At 42.6% G+C, this 22,870-nt stretch overlaps 1 protein-coding gene across 2 annotated transcripts in view; it reads left to right on the forward strand.

The window, feature by feature from the left end:
• LOC106732119 (putative sodium-coupled neutral amino acid transporter 12) overlaps positions 1 to 22,870 on the forward strand; it is a 93,077-nt gene that overhangs the window by 64,868 nt on the left and 5,339 nt on the right. Inside the window, exons 8-9 of one of the 2 annotated variants that reach the window (XM_025185417.3) lie at positions 12,007 to 12,112; positions 12,242 to 12,424. The exons of the other annotated variant lie outside the window; for it this stretch is intronic. Of the exons in view, the coding sequence (XP_025041202.2) occupies positions 12,007 to 12,112; positions 12,242 to 12,385 (250 nt within the window). The 3' untranslated portion in view covers positions 12,386 to 12,424. Of the gene's footprint in view, positions 1 to 12,006; positions 12,113 to 12,241; positions 12,425 to 22,870 lie in introns of those variants that run through there. 2 annotated transcript variants of the gene reach the window in all.

Genomic DNA, 22,870 nt, shown 5'->3' on the forward strand with positions numbered 1-22,870 from the left:
CCAGGCCATTAATAAAGATTGAACAAAACCGGTCCAAGAACAGATCTTTGGGGCATTCCACTAGAAACCGACTGCCAACCTGACATTGAGCCGTTGATCACTACTCAGTGGGCCCAACAGTCTAGCCAGCTTTCTATCCATCTTACAGTCCATTTATCCAATCCATATTCCCTTAACTTGTTGGCAAGAATATCGTGGGAGACCGTATCAAAAGCTTTGCTAAAATCAAGGTATATCACATCCACTGACTTTCCCATATCCACAAAGCCAGTTATCTCATCATAGAAGCTAATCAGATTGGACAGGCACGACTTGCACTTTGTGAATCCATGTTGACTATTCCTGATCACTTTCCCCTCTTCCGAGTGCTTCAAAATGGATTCCTTGAGGATCCCCTCCATGATTTTTCTAGGGTCTGGGGTAAGGCTGACTGGTCTGTAGTTCCCTGGATTGTCCTTCTTTCCTTTTTTAAAGATCGGCACTACATTTGCCTTTTTCTAATCATCCAGGATCTTTCTCGAGCTCCAGAAGTTTTCAAAGGTAATGACCAAAGGCTCCGCAATGACATTTGCCAACTCCCTCAGTACCCTTGGATGCATTAAATCCGGGCCAAAGGATTTGTGTATGTTTAACTTTTCTTAATACTTCCTAACTTGTTCTTTCCCCACCAAGAGCTGTCCACCTCCTTCCCATACTGCATTGCCTAGTGCATTTGTCTGGGAGCTGACTTTGTCCATGAAGACAGAGGCAAAGAAAGCATTGAGTACTTCAGTTTTTCCCACATCATCTGTCACTAGGTTACCTCCCTCATCCAATAAGGGCCCCACAGCCTCTCTGATCACCCTCTTACTGCTAACATGCCCATAGAAACCTTTCTTGTTATCCTTAATATCCCTTGCTAGCTGCAATTCCAATTGCGCTTTCGCCTTCCCAATAAATCCCCTACATTCTCAAGCAATATATTTATACTCCTCCCTAGTCATCTGTCCAAGTTTCCACTTCTTGTAAGCTTCCTTTTTGTGTTTAAGCTCACCAAGGATGTCCCTGGTAAGCCAGTCTGGTCGCCTACCATATTTGCTTTTCTTGCTGTGAATCGGGATGGTTTCTTTCTGTGCCTTTAATAAGGCTTCTTTAAAATACTGCCAGCTCTCCTGGACTCCTTTCCCCTTTATGTAATCATCCCAGGGAATCCTGCCCATCAGTCTCTGAGTGAATCAAAGTGTGCTTTTCTGAAGTCTAAGGTGTGTATTTTGCTACTCTCTTTTCTTCCTTTGGTCGGGATCCTGAAATCTACCATCTCATGTTCACTGCTTCCCAGGTTGTCACCCACCTCTACTTCCCTTACTGGTTCCTCCCTGTTTGTGAGCAGCAGGTCAATCTGCTCATGGACCCTGGTCGTTTCCTTCAGCACTTGTACCAAGAAGTTATCCCCAACATTCTCCAAAAACTTCCTGGATTGTCTGTGTACTGCTGTATTGGTCTCCCAACTGATGTCAGGGAGAGTAAAGTCGTCGATGAGAACCAGGGCCTGTGATCTGGAAGCTTCTCTCAGTTGTCTAAAGAAAGCCTCATCTACCTCATCCACCTGATCTGGCGGTCAATAGCAGACACCAACCACAATATCACCCTGTTGCTTCCACCTGTAAACTTAACCCATAGACTCTCAACAGGTTTTTCTCCTCTTTATACTGGAGTTCAGAGCAATCATAGTGCTCTCTTACATACAGTGCAACTCCTCCTCCTTTTCTCCCCTGCCTGTTCTTCCTGAACAGTCTATACCCTTCCATGACAATGCTCCAGTCATGTGAGTCATTCCACCAAGTCTCTATTATTCCAATCAAATCATAGTTCTTCGACTGGGCCAGGGCTTCTAATTCTTCCTGTTTGTTTCCCAGGCTTCTCGCATTTGTGTACAAACACCTTAGATAGCCAGTTGATTGCCCTACCTTCTCCGTCCAAATCAGGGATCCTACTTTGTTGCTCTTTCATCCTTGTGATTCTTCCCGGTGTCTGACTTCCTCACTTGCCTCAGGGCTTTGGTCTCTGTCCCCCAACGAAGCTAGTTTAAAGCCTTCCTCATTAGGTTTGCAAGCCTGCTGGCGAAGATGCTCTTTCCTCTCTTGGTTAGGTGCATCCCATCTCTTCCTAACAATACTTGTGCTTGGAACAGAGTCCCATGGTTGAAGAAACCAAAGCCGTCTCTCTAACACCACCTGCGTAACCATGCATTTACTTCCTCAATTTGACGATCCCTATCTGGACCTTTTCTTTCAACCGGAAGGATGGATGAGAACACCACTTGTGCTTCAAATTCCTTGATCCTTTTTTTCAGCAGTACACTATCTGCTGTGACCTGCTCAAGGTCATTCTTGGCAGTATCGTTGGTTCCTACATGGAGAAGCAGGAAGGGGTAGCAATCCGAAGGTTTAATCAATTTCAGAAGACTCTTGTTCACATCCTGAATGCGAGCGCCCAGTAAGCAACACACTTCTGGGCTGCTCCTTTTGGGTATGTCTACACTACCCCGCTAGTTCGAACTAGCGGGGTAGTGTAGACATACCCTTTGGCTTGAAGCTTGTGGAAGTGTGGCGCAATCTGATTCATCACACAGCAAAGGTGCTGGAACGGTTTATATAGTGGAGGTTCTGGAGCCACTCAGTCCAGCTGTAAACCCTGCACACGAGGTAAACACTTCAAGCTAGTGGGTATGGCAGCACTACCAGAAACTGGAGCTCCAGCACCTATGTCACACACCAATACCCATCTTAGACTTTAGTTAATGACAAACTTTAAGAGAAGGACAGAGCTTTGAAGTTATTATGACTTTCTCACTGAAAACTGGAGAATAAAGATTTTGGATCTTCAGCTAGCGTAAATTAGTGTAGTCAATGAAGTTACAGGAGTGGAATTATTGATGTTGTTCCACTAGCTGAGGGGCTAGCCCTTGCAGCCCATAGAGCTAGATTTAGCATTTCATTTTATGTAGGAATAATGCAAGGAACCTACAGGCCTGTATCATGTAAGGCCTTTCCTGAAGCAGTTAGCATGAAGCCAGTGAACTTAGGCATAGATAAATAGTCACCCTGGGTATGTCTATACTACCCCACTAGTTCGAACTAGGAGGGTAATGTAGGCATACTGCACTTGCAAATGAAGCCCGGGATTTGAATTTCCTGGGCTTCATTTGCATAAGCGGGGCGCCGCCATTTTTAAAACCCCGCTGGTTCGAACCCCGTGCAGCGCGGCTACACGGGGCACGAACTAGGTAGTTCGAACTAGGCTTCCTAGTTCGTGGAATGAGGAGTAAAGATAGTTCGAACTAGGCTTCCTAGTTCGAACTACCTAGTTCGTGCCCCGTGTAGCCGCGCTGCACGGGGTTCGAACCAGCGGGGTTTTAAAAATGGCGGCGCCCCGCTTATGCAAATGAAGCCCATGAAATTCAAATCCCGGGCTTCATTTGCAAGTGCAGTATGCCTACATTACCCTCCTAGTTCGAACTAGGAGGGTAGTGTAGACATACCCTCTGAGTTTTGGGGACTTGGGAATAGTGTGCTTAAGGGTGGCAATTTGTTCAAAATGACACCAAGTAGCCGCAGAATGTTGAACTGATATTAGCCTTGAATATTTAGGATAGAAATATGGAAATGGTTAACCACGAACTTGCGTTGCCAACAAATTGATGCATATAGTAATGACCTAAAAGTATTAATAAGCTAACCTATAGAATAAATGCACCTCAACATTATTAGGGTAAGGAAGGTAGATATGGACAAAAGAGTCTGGACATTTGAATGAATATTCATGACAGACCCTAGCTCATATAATAGGCCAGGCCACCACATGAGAAGGAACTGATCTGACCTGGATCTGGGCCATCAGACTTGCTTGGCATGCCAAGGACAAGGCAGGACCTTGCTCTCTTACCATGGGATCCCTAAGGAGGTTGTGACTATGTGCAAGAAAAAGAACAAGAAATAACATTAACTCTTATTACTGCTGTATCTTTATATGGTTTGGAACTTTTCTGTCTTTACTCGTGCTAATAGAAGTGGTTAAAGCTTTACTGTGCTTTCATTTTGAGTGTCATCACTGTGCACACCAGGGTTCACGACCCACTATTAAACTGGATAATCTTGATGCTCTTGTGCCTGACTCTGGGACTAGAATCTTATCTTTAAATCAGTATTAACTGGAAATCTAGAACAATCATTAACCACTGCAGCATTGGGCAGCATTACAGTCAGAACTTTCCCAGATCCTTAGCCATGTTTACTTGTGAGCCACAGGTTGGATACTGTGGAAGACACAGAATACAAAAAGCAAATATATGAGTTAAGGCTGATTTTTTTTCCAAAAGGGGCTGAAGTAAGTAAGTTTCTCAAAACATACAAGTCACTGGGGATGCCTGCCTAATTACTATAGTCCATTTTGAAACTCCCTCCTCTTTATGTTGAGGCCTGTTAAGAATTTAAAGTGTAGACTGGATGAAAGAGAGGCATGAATGACTGTGACAAATTACAAATCAAAGGAAAAACTACTGGGACCCACTGGAGATAATAACAGCTTAAAATGACTATTGGGCTATGTCTAGACTGGCCCCTAATTCCGGAAAAGTCATGCAAAGCAGGTAAGTCAGAATAGGGAAATCCGCGGGGGATTTAAATATCCCCCGCGGGATTTAAATAAACATGTCCGCCGCTTTTTTTCCGGCTTGGGGAAAAGCCGGAAAAAAGTGTCTAGACTGGCGCGATCCTCCGGAATAAAGCCCTTTTCCGGAGGATCTCTTCTTCCTACTTGAAAGTAGGGATTTGAATTTCCCGGGCTTCATTTGCACAAGCGGGGAGCCGCCATTTTTAAAACCCCGCTGGTTCGAACCCCATGCAGCGCGGCTACACGGGGCTCGAACTAGGTAGTTCGGACTAGGCTTCCTATTCCAAACTACCGGTACACCTCGTGGACTTTTGTCGACAAAAATAACCTGCGTCTACACTACCGCTGAGTTCTGTCGACATAACGTTGACAGAACTCAGCAGTTTTGTCGACGCTGGTAAACCTCATTTTACGAGGAATAACGCCTTTTGTCGACAGAGTTCTGTCGACAGAAGGCATTATTGCATCTAAACTGTCCTTTGTGTCTACACTGCGATGTCGACAAAGCAGCTTGCTTTGTCGACAGAACTGAATGTAGTCTAGACGCTCTTTGTCGACACAAGCTTTGTCGACAGTATCTGTCGACAAAACTTCTGTCGACAAAAGCCTATAGTCTAGACGTACCCTAAGGGGGAAGAGGGATATGATAGAGCTCTATAAAATCATGACTGGTGTGGAGAAAGTAATTAAAGAAAAGTGATTTACTTGTTCCCATAATACAAGAACTAGGGGTCACCAAATGAAACATGTTTAAAACAAACAAAAAGAAGTAGTTCTTCACACAACTCACAGCCAACCTGTGGAACTTCTGACCAGAAGATGTTGTAAAGACCAGGAATTTAACAGGGTTCAAAAAGAACTAGATATATTAGGGATGTGAAAGACTAGTTGACTAGTTGTTCCCTCCTCCCCCGCTCCTCCCTGCCCCACTCTCTCTATCAGAAAGAGGCAGCAAGTGGGAGAAAGAGGAGAAGTACTTCAAAGCAACAGTGCCGCATGGAACCTGGGGCCAGCTGGGGTGTCCCCAGGCTGCACGCGGCATTTCAAAGCAACAGTGCCGCATGGAGCCTGTGGTCAGTGGGAGAGTTCCCAGATGATCCCAGGTTCCACGTGGCACTGCTGCTTTGAAGCACGGCAAGGAGCCTGACTCCAGGAGCCTGACTCCAGGAGCCTGATTCCAGGCTCCACGCAGCGCTTTCGCCTTTGAAGTGTAGCAACAGCCTTAACAGTCAAAATGCACTGACTATTCGATTAGTCAGTTGCTTGCAATTTAACATCCCTGAGATAAATTCAGGAGGTTAGGTTCATCAATGGCTATTGGCCATGATGGGCAGCAATGGTGCTCATAGCATCTGTTTGTCAGAAGCTGGAAATGGATGACGGGTGGGATCACTTGATGATTGTCTGTGCTGTTCATTCCCTTTGGGGCAGTTGGCATTGGCCACTGTCAGCAGACAAGATACTGGGCTAGACAGACCTTTGGTTTGACCCAGTATGGCCGTTTTTATATTATTACTGCAGCCCCCAGTACTCTGTGGTCTATCCCATTGGCCTCATGTAACTGTTAATGGACACAGATCAGAGATTCGAAATGATAACACACAGAAACCTGTTGGGGAACATTTTAACTTGCCTGAGCACTCATTAATAGATTTAAAAGTGGCTATCCTCTTACAAAGCAATTACAGGAACCAACTAGACAGAGAGACTGCAGAACTAGCTTTCATATGCAAATTTGACAGATTTAGCCAGGGATTACACAAAGACATTTCTTGGATGGGCCATTATATTCAACCCTCAAATTACATCAGAAGCTAAGTATTGGGCACTTACAGGCCACTCTATTAGCCTCATTTTTCACAGACACTCTAATTGAATAGTTTTAGTTTTTTCTTTCCCTCTTCCTCTCCCCTCTTTATCTGCTATTTATTTGTACCTGTGGATCCTTTGCTCCATTTGTCTGAGGAAGTGGGTTGTGCCCACAAAAGTTCATGATACTATCTGTATTTTTTGTTAGTCTCTTGGGGCACGTCTAGACTACCCTCGGCTACTGAAAGTAGATATGCAAATTTGGCATGAATTTGCATATCTTCTTCCGATCCCTTTTTCGGAAGAGTTTTTTTCGGAAAAAAAAAGCAGTCTAGATGGGGTGTTTTGAAAGAACCCTGTAGACCTCATTTTTTGAGGAATAAGGGTTCTTTAGAAAAGGGAGGAGTTTGAGTGAAAGACCCCATCAAAACTGGCTAATAATATTCCTCAGCCAGTCAGAATACAGAAAGTTGTAAAGTGAATGATTATTAAGTGACCTGAAAAAGACAAAATTGGGTTTGCATGTTTCCTCCTTTGTGACATATAAAGAAAACCTGAGTATCACTTTTTCCAGCTTCTTTCATTCATAAGAAATCCAGGTATTTTCTGCCCTGTTTTTCATGGTAGAGTCCATGGAGAACTGGAGGGTTATGTCAATTTGCAAAATCAAATAAGTTAAATTGCCAAAGGAAGAGATTTATAGTCAGACTGTGACTCTTATTTAAGCTTTATGCCCTTAGTACTTTGGCAATGTAAAAAGGGCCTTAATACGACTGAGACTGAGGCACTTTGTTTTTTCTTGTTTGCTAGCTCTTGTTTAATTCTAATACCAATTAAGCGCTCGCAAGTAAAAGGTACAACACATCCACCATGAGATTTATGGGTCTAGATACTCACATACATACTGAGGCTTCAAGTAAAATTAAAGGCCAGGCTTCACAATAGATGAAAAATCAAACAGAACAAATGCTTTGAAACCAGACTAAAACATCCAAGCTTTTTTGATCTACACAAAAAAATGTAAAAGCCCAGAAGCCCAGTCTGTGTATGTCTGTGGAAGGCAAGCACAAAAGAGTCATGAACTGAAGGGAATTTGTTTAAAAATGTGAAGAAATGTTAATGGAACATGTTTCTATTATTTACTGCATTTTTTGTGCATTCACTTAAAACCCAAAAAGAAGGCTGAATTTGTGCAGACAGTTTGCCTTTCAAATCTGGTCTCTTTGTGTATATAGTATTGTTGCTTAGTTAAATGACTAATGTGTCAGACTGGATTTTGACATTGGCCTAAGAGACAGGAATTTCATATTCATTCAGCTTGCTATCTCCGTGGACCTTCAGTAGAATATCTTCTTATACCTGAGGTTATCCAGCTCTGAGGGAGTGGGAGGGAGTGGGTGTGTGAGGCAAATGAGTAATGTGTACTGAGTGTGTGCAGTGGGTTCTGAGAGTTGGCTTCAATGAAAAAACAATGAAAGTAACAGGAACCCAAAGCTAGAACTAATTCCCCACCTGAAACCAATGAGAACTCTTGGGAGGGATGTTTTCCCTTTGAGCTTGTTGATGTAACTCCTATTAATACTGCTAGTTGTATATATAGGGCCTGATTCTGCAATTGGATCTTTGTGCCCAGGTGAAAATGCCACCCTTGGTTCTAGTTCTCTGCTCTTGATCCCAGATGGGCGAGGAAATAGGGCACATTTGATTAATGGGTTACTGCTGCAGGGGGTAGAAAACAAGAGTCTTGATAAAACTGTTCACCCTCCGTCTGCAGGAGGCTTCACCATTGCTCAGTGAGGAAGGTATTAGTAGATTTGCAGCAACAAATCTATCCTTCCTGTACCATTGCTTCCTTCACCTCTCCAGGTAAACACACACGGCATGCACAAACCATGTATAGACTGCTTCTTTCACAGTTCAGTGGAACTATCCTTGTTCCACTACATCCAGGGCCCAGTGTATGACCCTGAAAGAGACGTCAGGATTTACTCCTAAGAGAACATCTTCCAAACCCTCTGAAATAACACTGTCACTTTCATTTGGTAATATAGCATGAATTGTTCCATAAACCTAGTCCACTGAGATGTGACACAGCCTCACCTAGCCACATCTGACTACAGTGCAACTCTGCACTGAGAAATTGTTCCATCCCTCCATGGCAGCTAGTCACCTGCTATTCCACCCATCCTTCTTGTCATCTGTTGAGGGGCCATCTTTGCTTCACCGTGTACTGAGATTCATTCAGAAGGAAAGCATGTGTTCAGGGGCAGCCATAGACTAGTTGCCAGCAACTGGCACCCTAGGCGAATCATGCAATCGGAGCCCCACCTCCAAACTGCTCAATGATATTGTGCCACCATTTGGCACCCCATTTAACTTGGCATCCTAGGTGACCGCCTAGTTCACCTCTATGGACGGGCCACCCCTGCACGTGTTATTTATTACACTGGGTTTTGAAAGGTCTCCACTTATTTTCAATGTAGTTCTTTAATAGATGCTGTGCCCTTGATATCTCTGCCAGTGGAAACTAGTCTTATCAGCTTGGCTCACTGCTATGATGCCTTTTTCTAGGCGGATGTAATCAACTGGTGGGAATACTTGCACAGTTCCAGTTTAGAGGAAGCACAAAGAGTAGAAATTAAATAATATCCATTCCCCTTTCCCTGCCTCCCACATGGAAATTACCACTTATGTTGTCCATATTACTGAACAATTCTAGCACATCGAGTTATGGAAGAATTGTGCCATGTAGGCTGGCACTATACACATGTGTTAAATAATCATGACAATCATTTGGGTCCCAGTTCTGCAATGTGATGCATCAAGGCTGATATCAGTGGAGTGCTTCTTAGATGGGGGATCTGCTCACATGTATCCCATTGCAGGATCAGGGCCTTAATGATCCATATTCTTAGCTTATTTTTCTCTCATCTTGCACTTCCTCTTAGCGTATGTCTATTCTGCAAAAAACAAACAAACAAACAAACAATAAACAAATCACCATGGCATCAAATCTCAGAGTCCAGGTCAGATTACTTGTTCTAGTAGTCCTTGAACTGGAGCTGGGCTCTGAGACTTCCCCTATTGCCAGGATCCAAGAGGAGCCAGAATGTCTGCACTGCTATTTTTAGCCCCACAACCTTTGGGACTTGGGATATTTAAATATCCCCTGCGGCATTTGCATGAACATGGCTGCTACTTTCAAGTAGGAATAAAGGATCTTCCGGAAAAGGGCTTATTTTCCTCAAGATCCCGTCTAGACTGGCGCTTTTCTCCGGCAAAGCCCCGAGCTGGAAAAAAGCGGCAGCCATGTTCATGCAAATGCCGCGGGGGATATTTAAATCCCCCGCGGAATTTGCAATTCCGAAGTGTCTCATTAGTATCCCTTTTACGGAAAAGGGTGCCAGTGTAGACACAGCCTTAGTGTTTGGTGGGGGTGGTGTATGTGAGCAGCTGTTTGCAATTTAGTTGCTGAATACCAGACCTCTACATGTCTTAAAGAGGCTGCCCAGCTACAGTCATAGCTGCCATTTTCATAATGTTAGACATGTTCATTGTAGATGATTGGAGGAGCTGCTCTGAGATTTTTCCATTGTTTTGTCTGGAAAACTATCATGGGAAATATGTCTGTTCTTTTGTTCTTCATTCCTAGTTCTCTTAGTGGTCAGTCAGAGGGAGGATAGGGATGTCATGGAGTTACTCCTGCCTGAATAATATTTCCATTGCTATATTTCAGTGAATTAGTGGAATGCGTGCATTGGGGGATGCGATGTGACTGCCTTTGTTATACTGGAAGGTGCTTATCCTGGATAGAGATTTAAAAATCATCATGTATGGATAGTCTCAGCCTACTTCAAACAGCTCTGGAAATGCCAGGATTCAGGCATAAATCTGTGCCTCATATTCTTCTTGTAATACAGAGACACTTGATAGACTGGATGTAGTAATGGTACCAATTAGGACCACATTTTTCATAAAAGGGCCACTTGATTTTTCAGTGCCTCAGTGTATGAGTGCCAAACTCAGGTCCAAAGCTTGAAGCGTGCAAGATCCATGACAATGTGGTTGAAAGCGAACTTTGACAATAGCCTAAAAAATAAGGTAGGCAAGTATTTCTTTTTAAGGATGCATACATATTCAGGGACAAACTAAAAAGGCTCTCATCTCATTGTACAAGCTGTTTGAGAGCACTGCTCATTCTGTCACAGGAGTATTTTAGTGCTTTAAAAAAAATTGCCAGAAAACATCTGCAGTCTGCAAAGAGCTGTTCCAAAAAGCATCTTGTCCGCATTAGTCTGTGATGCATCCCCAAAGGATTTATTACCTATGGTTGGCTGACTCTCAGCAAATCCCCCTTCTTTCATCTAGATGGCACTCTAGAGTCTGGAAAAGCCTTTTACAGATTGCTGGGGAGTGCAGACATTTTAGCAATGACTGCAAGGAATCTGGCTCTTAAATTAACTTTAGTCAAACTTATTGTGCATGAATGGGGAGGAGAGAAGACGCATAAAGGGGGAGCAATAGAATATCAATGCTGCTTCTAAAATTTTAGAAGCTAAATGAACATGGAGAAATACTGTCTGTGGCTGAAGCAAATGTTAGTACCTTTTTGGTGTGCATATGTAAGAAAGGAAGACCAGTGATTTGTTCAGAGGCATTTTGATATTGGCATCTTCTCCTTAAAGAACAACAACCAAGTATAAAGTCCTATTTCTCGAGCACATTTCTTGTTTCTTTTCCTATTTTTGATTCTTTCCTCAGCTTGTCTGCTGAATGTTCAGTCTCTGACTTGTTCATTGTATATATTCCCCAGGTCCATATAATGATAGCAAGTAAATAGGGGAATTTGGGGAACTGGCAAAGGAAGATCCCTAAAAGCAGGGTAGAGTTAAAAACACCTGGAGTCATGATGGTCAGTTGCTGAGGATTCAGAAGACTTCCAGATTACCAGCTCTGGACAAATACCTAACACAGTGGGCCACAAATCTGGATGAGAGAGACCTCCTAGGCTCTACCAAGCTATACATGATTAATATAGTTGGAAAATTTGTTGGTGAAAATTAAAATATTTTGATTCTGAAATGCTACTTGGTCACCTGATGGGAGATTTAGATTGAGGATCACATGCTCCTATTCTCCTTTCAAGGCACCACATCATCATAGCTTCCCTTTCGTTGAAAGGGGTAAGTGCAACATAGCACTCATGTGGCCCAGTGGGTAATGTGGAATCCTTGTTCTCAGTGACTAGAAAAACAAGGTAGTAATAATAACTACTACAGGAGAGCTGAACTATTAGACAGGAGCAGGGAAGAGGAGGGTACTGGCATACTGTTGGTGCTTTCGAAAGGAATCTCTGGTAGCAGTGAGAAGTATTGTCAGGATCAGGTCTTAGGTCCTATATGATGGGAAGCCAAGGAGTGAGACTGACCCATCTTAGCTGCTGGAGAGCTCCATGTTTGGCTTCACACATGATAAGCTAAAGAACCCTTTAAAACTGCCCTGCTTCTACAAACAAGACAAGACACTATATCTTTCTACCTTTTTCAGCAATATCCCTAGTTGCACAGGAGTGAACAATTTCACTGCTAAGCCCTATGAAGAAAACCACTGCTGGGGGCCCATCAGCAGGATTAATGCTTACAGAATTTTTCTGGTGAGAATTTTTGTGGCATTTACTTAATTTATTTAATTCTCTAAAAACCTGAAGCTATTATATTCAAGGAGTTAGCCATCAGTAATTATTCCCCCCCCCCTCCTCTCTTGTGTTTTTTTTCCCTAACAGGCTGGCTTTGTTTTACTGATAGGACCTTTTGTATTTTTCTCCATTCAGAAGAATAAATTTATTCAAATCTTTGCTACCATTGTATCCTTCTCAGGTAAGATGAAATACAGAGCAGCCTTGGGATATTTTCAGGCTGCTGAGTGAGTAGAGTTATTTATCTCTGCAAACAGTAGTTACATTTACAACCTCTAACACCCAAAGCTACACAAGGTTACTTTTAAGGGATTTGTATAATTCATATTTTGCCACTGATGTGTGTGTCTTTCAAATGGCTCCACCCTGCAGGCAGTTTTATATGAAATAATGCTTGTATTTTTAGTGGGGCCTAATTCCTTTGGAAATTTAATAGGAATTGGGCACCTTGCTTTGAAAGCTAAATGCTTGTTAAAGGCTTTGCAGGATGTGGGCCCTGGTTTGTGTTGAGCAAAATAATGAAAAGTCACATCTTTAAAAGGGCTTGGTGCCCAGAAGCTTATTGTTTTGCAATCAAGTTTCAGAGCAGCATATATTTATATGGAGCACAAGAATACTCAGAATTAGAACAGAAGTTACTAAGAAGTGTTTGGAATATGAAAGCTCATGCTTAGTGACTTATGCCAACCTCTATCTAATTATTATGGGCTAGGAGATAATGTCCTGAGGGAGCAGATTGGCCCAGAACTGATTGCTCTGTCTGGAATTTCTTGCATCCTCCTCTGAAGAGTGATGGTCACTGTTAGAGATGAGACACTGGACTAGATGCACTGTGAGTCTGATGAAGGCTGGCAGCTCCTGTGTATAAACTGCTGTTTTCAATGGAAGTTGCTGGATGCTGAACACTTGGAAGAATTTGGTCATTGATAAGGTGCCTGAATTGCAACTGAGCTCTTTTGAAAATCTGGCCTCAATTCTGTTAGCTAAAAACTTTTGAAACATGCGGTGTAAGGGCCTGATCCAAAGTCTGCTGAAATGAATAGAAGATCTCCAGGATTCTGCTCTCAGTAACTGTGACTCAATGCTAAGGAGATGTCTCAGAATTTGCCTGCAGACACAGAAGAGGGAATCAAGAAGGCTTATAAAATAGTCTTACACCACTGATTATTTTTCCTGCTTCAGTTAAGTTATCTCTCTCTCTCTCTCTCTCTCTCTCTCTCTCTCTCTCTCTCTCCCTCCCTTCCCCCCCCCCCCCCAGGGATGGCAGTAATTTTTGACTGGGGGGGGGCACTCCAAGAATTTGGTAAATGGTCAAGGGTTGCACTCTTCTATGTTAATAATAGAGAAGGTATGGGGTCTGGGATGGAGGTTTAGTGCAGGAGGGAGCTCAGGGTGGGATGTAGGAGGGGCTGCAGAGGTCTGGGAGGGAGGTGTGACTAGGGGAGGAGTGCAGGAGGAGGTGCAAAGGGTTTGGATTGTGATCTAGAGGAGGAGGAGGTTGTGACCTGGGGCAGTGTATTGAGGGAAGTGAGGTGGAGTGCCTGCATTGGAGTGCTACATACCCTAGCTGGTTCAACAGGACCCTCTGATAGGCTCCCTGCACTGCTCAAAGCACTGCTCATACCCCCACACTGCTCAAAGCAGTCAGCTGCTGGGGCCATGTGTGTCTGTACAACATGCCAGTTGGGTGGTCCTCCGCACGCTGCCTGCACCACAAGTATGGCCCAAGCAGTTCCCATCAGCAAGTTTTTTGCTGTTTTGAGTGAAGTGTGGGGCCAGAGCAAGCAGGGAACCTGTCCAAGAATCCCACTGTACTCCTCATTCACATTATACATGCATTGATACCAGTGTCAGATGGTTGAGCTGAAGCACAGAGAGAGGATTATAATACATCTGAAACATTATTGTCTGCTACACAGATAAATATGCTGCATTTTGGAATTTTGGGGAGGGCTGGAAGATAGACCTGCCTCTTTTCTATAGCTGTTGACCTCATTTGTCTGAAGACTGTTTATGAGCTGATTAAGTTCCATATTTGTTTAATTCTATATACAACTGGCCTTTCCTGTTTGCATTGGCAGCACAAAGAGAAACACAGTTCTACACATCATTATAACTCTTGGCTGTGTCTAGACTGGCCAGTTTTTCCGGAAAATCAGCCACTTTTCCGGAAAAACTTGCCAGCTGTCTACACTGGCCGCTTGAATTTCCGCAAAAGCACTGACTTCCTACTGTAAGAAATCAGTGCTTTTTGCGGAAATACTATACTGCTCCCGTTCGGGCAAAAGTCTTTTTCCAAAAGACTTTTGTGCAAAAGGGCCAGTGTAGACAGCAGAGATTTCTTTTCCGCAAAAAAGCCCCGATCGCTAAAATGACGATCAGGGCTTTTTTGTGGAAAAGCGCGTCTAGATTGGCCACGGACACTTTTCCACAAAAAGTGCTTTTGCGGAAAAGCGTCCTGCCAATCTAGACGCTCTTTTCCGAAAATGCTTTTAATGGAAAACTTTTCCGTTAAAAGCATTTCCGGAAAATCATGCCAGTCTAGATGTAGCCCTTGTGTTTACAGATGACTGACATTGTTCTCTGTAAGCTGAGTGCTTATGTGGCCACCCAGGAGAAATTCAAGTGCTGCCCAGCTGAATAGCAGAGCACCCTCAGCCTCCCACAGCTGGCATCATGTGTTTCTACTGGTGGTACCCATCTACATATATATATAGGTGCACTTAACAAAATTTATTCTGCACATGAATGGAAAAAATCAAAAGGAACACTGATGACTGGATAACATCTTTCTTAATTTATGGGTTAATTAACAACACTTCACATAATGCCATTTTCAGGGTCTGAGTCTCCTACCCCAAATGTTGTATTAAACTTTAGGGGCCAGATTTTCAGCTGCTGTAAATCCTTGTCTCCGAAGGAAAGCTATTCTGATCCTGACATTTGACTTTATATGAACTGGCAAGGAGTGTGGTCTAGTAGCTAGAGCACTCACTGGGAATTCAGGTCAGCAGCTTTTTGAGGATTCCTAGGCTCAGTTGGAGCAGGACATGACTTGTCATACATGGGTGTACTGTATAGGAGCTAAGCATTTCAGAAATATCTGCTTTAAGGATTCTGTCTCTTTCATGGACATTTTACTTTAGAAAGTTTTAACTTTATTGTAAAGGATTGTTTCCATTTCATTTTTAAAGTTGGGAGGTTATAAACCTTCTGGCTGAGGTTTCATTTTTCTGGATCAAAAAGAGAAGTGAATTGCATGTTTAAATCCCGTGGGGATGCTTGAAGTATTACCTAAGTGTAGAACACATTGTTCCTGAAAGCAGCTCAGCTGCCTGACCTACCTAGAGTGGTGACTCATCCACCTCATCTCTGGCACCGATGGGGATATAAGCATATTCTTTTCATAGCCTCAAGAATTATCACTTGCAGTTTTCATTGTGTTTCAGGGCAGTGCAATGCTGCATGTGAAAGCTACTGTCACACTGGTGTAACACAATGTAATTGCCAAGCTCCGCCTGGGCCAACTTTCCATACTGTGGCCATGTTGCCATTTGTAGGTTCACTGACATTCTTCAGGAGCAACTTTTATCAAAGTAAATTAAAGTTAAAAAAATAGCCACAGCACCAGTGAGACCCAGAATTCAGTGTCTGTTAACCTGCTGCATTTCTGATCCACAAGAGACTACAGCTCCCAGCCATGGAAGTTAATCCTTTCATTCAAGGTGGAGTGAGTCACATGGGAGGTTTGGAGTTCCCAGGTTCACTCCCTGGTGACAACTCCGATGATGATTGTTATACAAAGAAAATGGGGACAGCAACATGGTCAAATACTGTTTGATGGTTTCCACATGGACAGTACTCTCTGGGCAACATTGCCAGCAATTTTTTCTTTTGCCTGCGGGGTGATTGCACCCATAGAGCATTTGTATGCAATCAAGCCCTGTCAAAAGAATGGTTAGTAAATCTAAGAGATAGCTATTTATTTTTCATTTGTGTTGTAATTTGCTTGTGTTTTCAGTTGTTCAGAATGACCAAGCAACTTCATTAATTTACTGAATGAGGCTTGTGTTTGTGTCTGCTACAAAGATAATTGGCCTTGGCAGACAGCACTTTTTAAATGAATTCTGAGTAGGCCATGTTGATGGCCAGTTTCTGGAGCAGCAACCGTAAACCCCATGTGACAGCAACTTGGGACTGAACATTATAATTTTCTTCAATAGTCAGTATGACTGTGAAGATGCTGATTTTATATAAGAAACTAGCTTTCTTCCCCTTGCTCAATCTTCATATGATCTTGCTTTCTAGGGCTACAAGAGCAGGTGGGGCTGGGTTGTTTATGCTGCCTACGGCTCTACCTTTAAATAAGGGGTATTGATACCTGAACCAGTCTTGTTAGGATGATAGTGGATTTTATATTCATGAGTCACAACTTGTTTAGACACTTCCTGGTGACCTCATTCCATCATTTTAGTAGATACTGTCTCATTTCCAGGCCCACTTCCTCCCTCCCCTGGAAATGACAAGTTAAAGTTCTCTAGGAATTGTTTTAACAATGTGATTTTCAGAGTCTGTTGGTTTTCCAAGGAAACAAAACTCTGTTCTATTAAGATGTTTGCCTAAAATCTCGGGGGGGGGGGGGGGGGGGGGAGGGAGAGAGAGAGTGAGTCCAGATTCAATATCTTAGTATATTACACACAGATAAGCAATAGGAAAAATGCTTGTGGCTTAAGCTCTACACTTTATAGTCAGAGGTATTTCAAAGACTTTCCTGTCTTTCTATTCAAAAACAAAGCTAGCAGAAGGAAAATGGACATCACTTAATATCAGAGGCTTATTATTTGACATTACTCTTATAAAACATTATATAGTTCTCCACTTTAAATTAAGGCAATAATTTTCTGATATTTTAAGAACATAAGAATGGCCATACTGGGTCAGACCAAAGGTCCATCCAGCCCAATATCCTGCCTGCCAACAGTGGTCAATGCCAGGTACCCCAGAGGGAATGAACTGAACAGGTAATGATCAAGCCATCTCTTGACAGAGAAAAACATATCTTTTCCCTATATTCACCTTTGGGCAATATGGGAACTCACAAAGGGATGTTTCATACATAAAGGCATAGAAAAGTAAAGTCTGTTTTAAAGAAGCTGATCTGAGGAGATCACTGTTACCTTAAGAGGAAGGATTACCGAGTGGACAAGACAGGAGCCTGGCATTTGGGGAGGGAGAGTGGAGGAGACTGAGTTTGAATTACTACTCTGCAACAGGCTTCATGTGTGATGTTTGGTAAATCACTTAGGGTAACGTTATCAGACGTGCCTCAGCAACATAGAAGCTAACTCTCATTCAAAAATGGGATTTAGGCTCCTAAACCACTCAGGCACTTGGGAAATTTGACACGTTGTCTTTTTCTGCCTAGTTTCCTTAACTGCAAGATGGGCATAATAACACTGTGTGGTTGTTGTGATGATGCATACATCAGACTGTGAGGTAGACAGAGATTTGGTAATGGTGATTAGATGAAATACCTTTGAGAGCAGAAAGGTAACTTGATTGCCATAAATCTCCTTCCCAAGCCTCTCCTGATCAGGGATTCTAGCGGCTGAATTTTTCTGTGTACATTTTAAAAATTAAAGTCTAGGTTGTTTCTACACAAGCAGAGTGACCATTTACTATGCTCTTGCTATTTTGTAGTGCACGTCTCTCTCTTTCCTTTTAACTGAAGCCCAGTGACAGTTCTGGAGCCCAGAAAAACTCTTGGAAACTATCAGTATCCAGGGTCAGTCTTGCTAGGTGGCAATTAGCAGCTGAGTATAAAATGCATGTAAAGAGTTGTTATCAATGGGGCCTTTCTGGTGGCATGTATTGTGCTAGAGGCAAATGTAAATTGAGGCATGGGCACCTTAAGACAAGAGCCAGAAAGACTATTAGATCCCAGGTTGATTTTTTAAGTCTGGCAGGTTGCAGGTAAAATATCTTATTACTTACCAGTAAAGCAGGGCTACTCAACTTTGGAAGTCCCGGGGCCACAATGATATTCAAATTATATGCTGAGGGATGCAACTTAAGTGTGGTTGCATGTACATGCAAATATAGATGCAAGTATATGCAAATAGCTTCTTTCACACTGACTGGCATAAATGCAATAATTAAGGCAAGTCTACACAACACACAGGCCCCATTTAAGACTGTTCTGTTTATATTAATAAAATTCAATATTTATTCAATTTCCACCCATATTACAGCACTTTTAATGAGCAATGACAGTCCAGGAAAGTAACTACTAAAACACACATGAACAGAAGACCATTGTATTGACTACTTTTTTGTTTTGGCTCCCACCCATTGAGCCCTGCATAAACCCAAAGTGCACCGTGGGCAGCAAACAAACGGGTTGCGTGTTGAGTAGCCCTGCAGTAGAGTAAACCTGATCAGTATGTCAGACAATGGAAATACATGCAATGCTGTTTTTGTTAAAAAAAAAAAAAAAAAAAAAAAGAAAAGGTGCCGGTACCCTGTGCTGATGCATACCATCACAAAAAAAGCACTGAAAACATGGAACCCCATAGTTCCCTTCTTTAAGTCACTTTTCTATCTTCAAGCAAATTTTAACTAAATTCAGCCTGTGGCAAAGAAAACTTTAACCTTGAATCTGACTTTTGTGTAGGAACCCCTTTCCTTCCAGGAACCATTAAGTTTCTAGTTTGCATCCCCTGGTTACTAAATGAGAAACATATTTTGCTTTCAGATGTGTGTGAGTTATTCAGGGTTTATATTTAGCAATGTTGAAAGTACTGTGTGTGTTCTAAAAGGAGCAATGCCATTTGGATAGCGATCAGCCTTTGCTGATCTACTGAATTCTATTGAGGATGGGTGCATATGGCATATACATGTACAGTGGAAGGTATCTGCAATTAGCTTTGGTGTAAGGAGACTTTGTTCCTGACTGTACTGGGTTTAGAAGCAAGCCCTTGGTAAAGAGGAATAAAAATCTAGGGTAAAACCCTGGCCTCAGCTAAAGTCAATAGAAATTTTGTCATTGATTTCAGTGGGGCCTGGTTATCACCCTTTGAGTTGCTTTAGTATAGAGTGGTGTTCAAAACATCATTGCATAATTAATGGTCCGCTTCTTTTGATGAAGTTTTGTGCAGAAAAGATCAATTCAAACTACAAGGGGTGTGAATTATGTATGCATAGGTATTATTTGCTCTGTAGTCTAAAGGTTAACTAAAACAGCCTTGAAGGATAGCTAAACTCCCATGCTAAATCCAAACTTGCTGGTAATTGGAAAAAATTTGGAGAAAAATCAGATGGGACTTTGTATACTTAAATATATAATTCAGCCTAGCTAAATCAAAGTGAACATAGCACGTTGTTTATAAATGGCATCTGCACTTAATCAAATCAATGCAGGAAAAGCGTATTTTCTGAATTAATTATTCTAAAGCTAAGAAGCTGCTAGCAAGTTTGTAATGTGCTGCATGTTTGATTTTATTCATTATATGAATAGGTTGGGAAATGCTGACAGAACAGAAAGACCACAAAATGAAAAATTAAGGTAATTGGCAGCTTGAATTGACCATTTGCCAAACTTATGAGGATTCCAGATCTCTTATAAGTGAAGCGTTTGGTTTTGCTGCTTGATGTAGACCACTGTCAGGAGACTTGGGTTCTGTTTCTGGTTTTGCCTCGGCATGTTGTATTGTTGTTTGGGAATTACTTCTGCCTGAGTTTCCCCATTTGTAAAATTAGGGAAATAATGAGGTTTAGTTCTTGGAGCTCTCTAAATTACTATCATTACTATCAGAGTGAATGTAACTTAGAGCTAGTGTGTTATCCTGCATGTTTTTTCATGGTAACCAAGTTATTGCTCCTCTGTGCCACAGATGTTGGTCTTTGAGGAACCTACCCCTAACGTCTCACTCACAATAAGTGCTAGCAGTTGCTTCAAGGCTACAGTGGATTACAGCATGATGGCTGCAATCAACAATATTTTTCCTTACAAACCTAAAAATGTCCTGTTTTGCACACTAAAAATGTAGGGTTGTGCCCTAATATGAGTCTATAAATCTATAACCTATGCTAAAATCCTTTCTACAGCAGTTTTGGGTGATGCTGATGTGAGGAAATTGTGTTCTCAGTGTGTGGAGTCTTATTTTTAACATTGCATTGTGCAAGATGCAATGTTTTGTTTGCTTGTGAGAGTGTAACCTATAGGTAACAGATTCATTGAGGAACTTCATCAGTCAGAATTGTGCTTACTGGTAATAGACTCAGCTTCCAAAAAGAAATGTTCCACATCTGATCATAAACATTTATTCAAGATATATAAGTTATAGAACTAACTTTAATAGTATCACTTTATGGCTTCCCATAATGTTTTATGTATAGGGGACAGGTGTGAGCCAATAAAGTTAATAAGAACTTTAACTTTGGCCTGGTCTACACTGGGGGTTTAGGTTGAACTTAGCCACATTAGGTTGATTTTCTAAACATTGAGTCTACACCATTCCACTTATTTCGAGGGCTGTTAAAATCTATTTCGCTATTCCTGATTTTCATGGGGAGTAACAGTAAATGTGACCTTGCATGCTCAATTTTAGGTTAGTGCAGTGATGCAATGCTATGAAAATTGATGCTCTTGGCCTCCAAGAGGTGTCCCGCAGAGCCCCATTTGACTGCTTTGGCAAGCACTTTCAACTCTGCTGCCCTACAGATACACACAAAAAAGCTTGGGAAAGTTTGAATTTCATTTTCTGTTTGGCCAGCATTGTGAGCAGACCTCAGAGAAGGCAGCACATGTGATCATGAATGCCCAAAGTTGCAAAAGGGCTCCAGCAGAAAGCATGTAGGAGATCCTGGATATCATTGTTGTGTGGCAAGAGGAATCTGTGAAGACAGAACTAGGACCCAGCAAAAGAAAACCTGTAATCTATGCCAAGATTGCATAGGGCATGGTAGAAAAAGGATATGTCAGGGACACCCAGCAGTGGCACATGAAAGTAAAGAAGATCAGGTAGGCATACCAGAAGACAAAGGAAGCAAAATGATGGTCTGGGTCAGCACTGCAAATGTGCTGCTTCTATGAACATGGGATTCTGGGGAGGGGAAGGACCTGACCAGTGTTCCAACCCAGTATGTGTTCCTCCCAAGATATTCCTCAGGCAGTCTTGGGCAGCAGCATGGAGGATATGTGGATGAGAAGAGGAGGAGAAAAGTCAGCAGACAAGCGGAGCATCGCATCTCACCGATAGCCAGGACCTCTTTATAACTTTGGAGACAATCCCCTCCTTCCAGAAAGTATTACTGCTTGATGGCAGTGAGGGCACTTCTGGTGAGTTTATATTTTTAATCATGCTACAAGTGGATTATGACAGTTGGGGGTGATCTGTGGCGACCGCTCTGCCTACACAACAAGGGCTCCCCGGAACAGTTTGTTAGTGTGTCTGGGGATGGAGTGGGAATCCTCCCTGCACATCTCCGTAAAGCTCTCATAGAAGTTCTCTTTCATCCTTTTCATAAGGTTGCTGGGGAGGCCTGCTTTATTCCATCCTCTACAATAGGATACCTTTCCATGCCAATTCATCAGTAAGTGGTCTGGCATCAATGCAGCTCAAAAAACATTTCAGAATAAGGTTCAGGTCACATTCAGCCACATTCAGTCAGCATCCACTCTCTATCACTCTGTAAGATTCAGAGAAGACTGATGATATGAATGGCAACCTGGATGAAGCAGGGGAAGTTATATATGTAACTGATACCACAGCTGTACTCCTCCGTTTGCTCATCCCCAACAAAGCATTGTTTGAGCCCCTGCCCTGCTGTCACACCCAGACCTCCTCCCTCAGCAGTCTCCTCTGGAAAGGGAAAGTTGCACTGTCCTGGCAAATGGTGTGTGTGTGTGTGCACATGTGCATCAAACACAATCACCATGTGAGCCCTTGCCCTGCCACCATGCCACTGTGGCCCTCCTTTGCAATTTCAGATGCTTGCATAGCTGCGGGAGCTGCTATTTTCAGCCATTGTGTCGCACATGCTTTCAAAGTGAAAGCAAAAGAGCAATCCCTAATCTATCCTTTGCCATATCTGCCACCACACTGAGTTCAACTTCTTCCTTAAGATCTCCGTGGTGTACCTGCTCCATAGTGGGCACTTTAAAGCATACATTTGGACTTGTCCATAACACATCCCTATTGTCTTGGACAGATGTTCTTTTATGCTAAGAGATTAGGTTTTACATTCCTCCTGTATGGTCTGCCCTTCACTTTGTTTTGCTACAGTGGATACCACAGTGAGCTTGTTGCCCACTCCCCTGGCTCCTTGAACTGTTTGGCTAGCACAGATTCAAAGTGAAAATGTAGTTGGGATGACCTGTTCAATGAGCAAATTCAATCCACCTGCATAGATAGGGTGCAGTTAAATACATGGAGGAGAGCGATGTTGCAGGAGATGTAAACGGAGTGCGAGGAAAGGGAGCATGCAGGGAATGTGAACTGAAGGCATGGGAGGACATCTTGAGGATCCCAGAGGAGACTGGTAGACTCATAGGAGAATCAAAAGCACAGACAAACACACCCCTTCTGGCCCATGCAGAACCACATTATCTCCTCACCAAGTTCCATTACCTCCCTCCCAGGTGCTGGGGGCTTTCACTCAACCCCCAGGGATGTCTTCTGCAATAAGTCTGAATAAAGACTTTAATTATCTTAC

Source organism: Pelodiscus sinensis, chromosome 15 (genome assembly GCF_052426305.1).
Source record: "Pelodiscus sinensis isolate ZL-2025 chromosome 15, ASM5242630v1, whole genome shotgun sequence".
In the NCBI taxonomy this organism is placed as follows: domain Eukaryota; kingdom Metazoa; phylum Chordata; order Testudines; family Trionychidae; genus Pelodiscus; species Pelodiscus sinensis.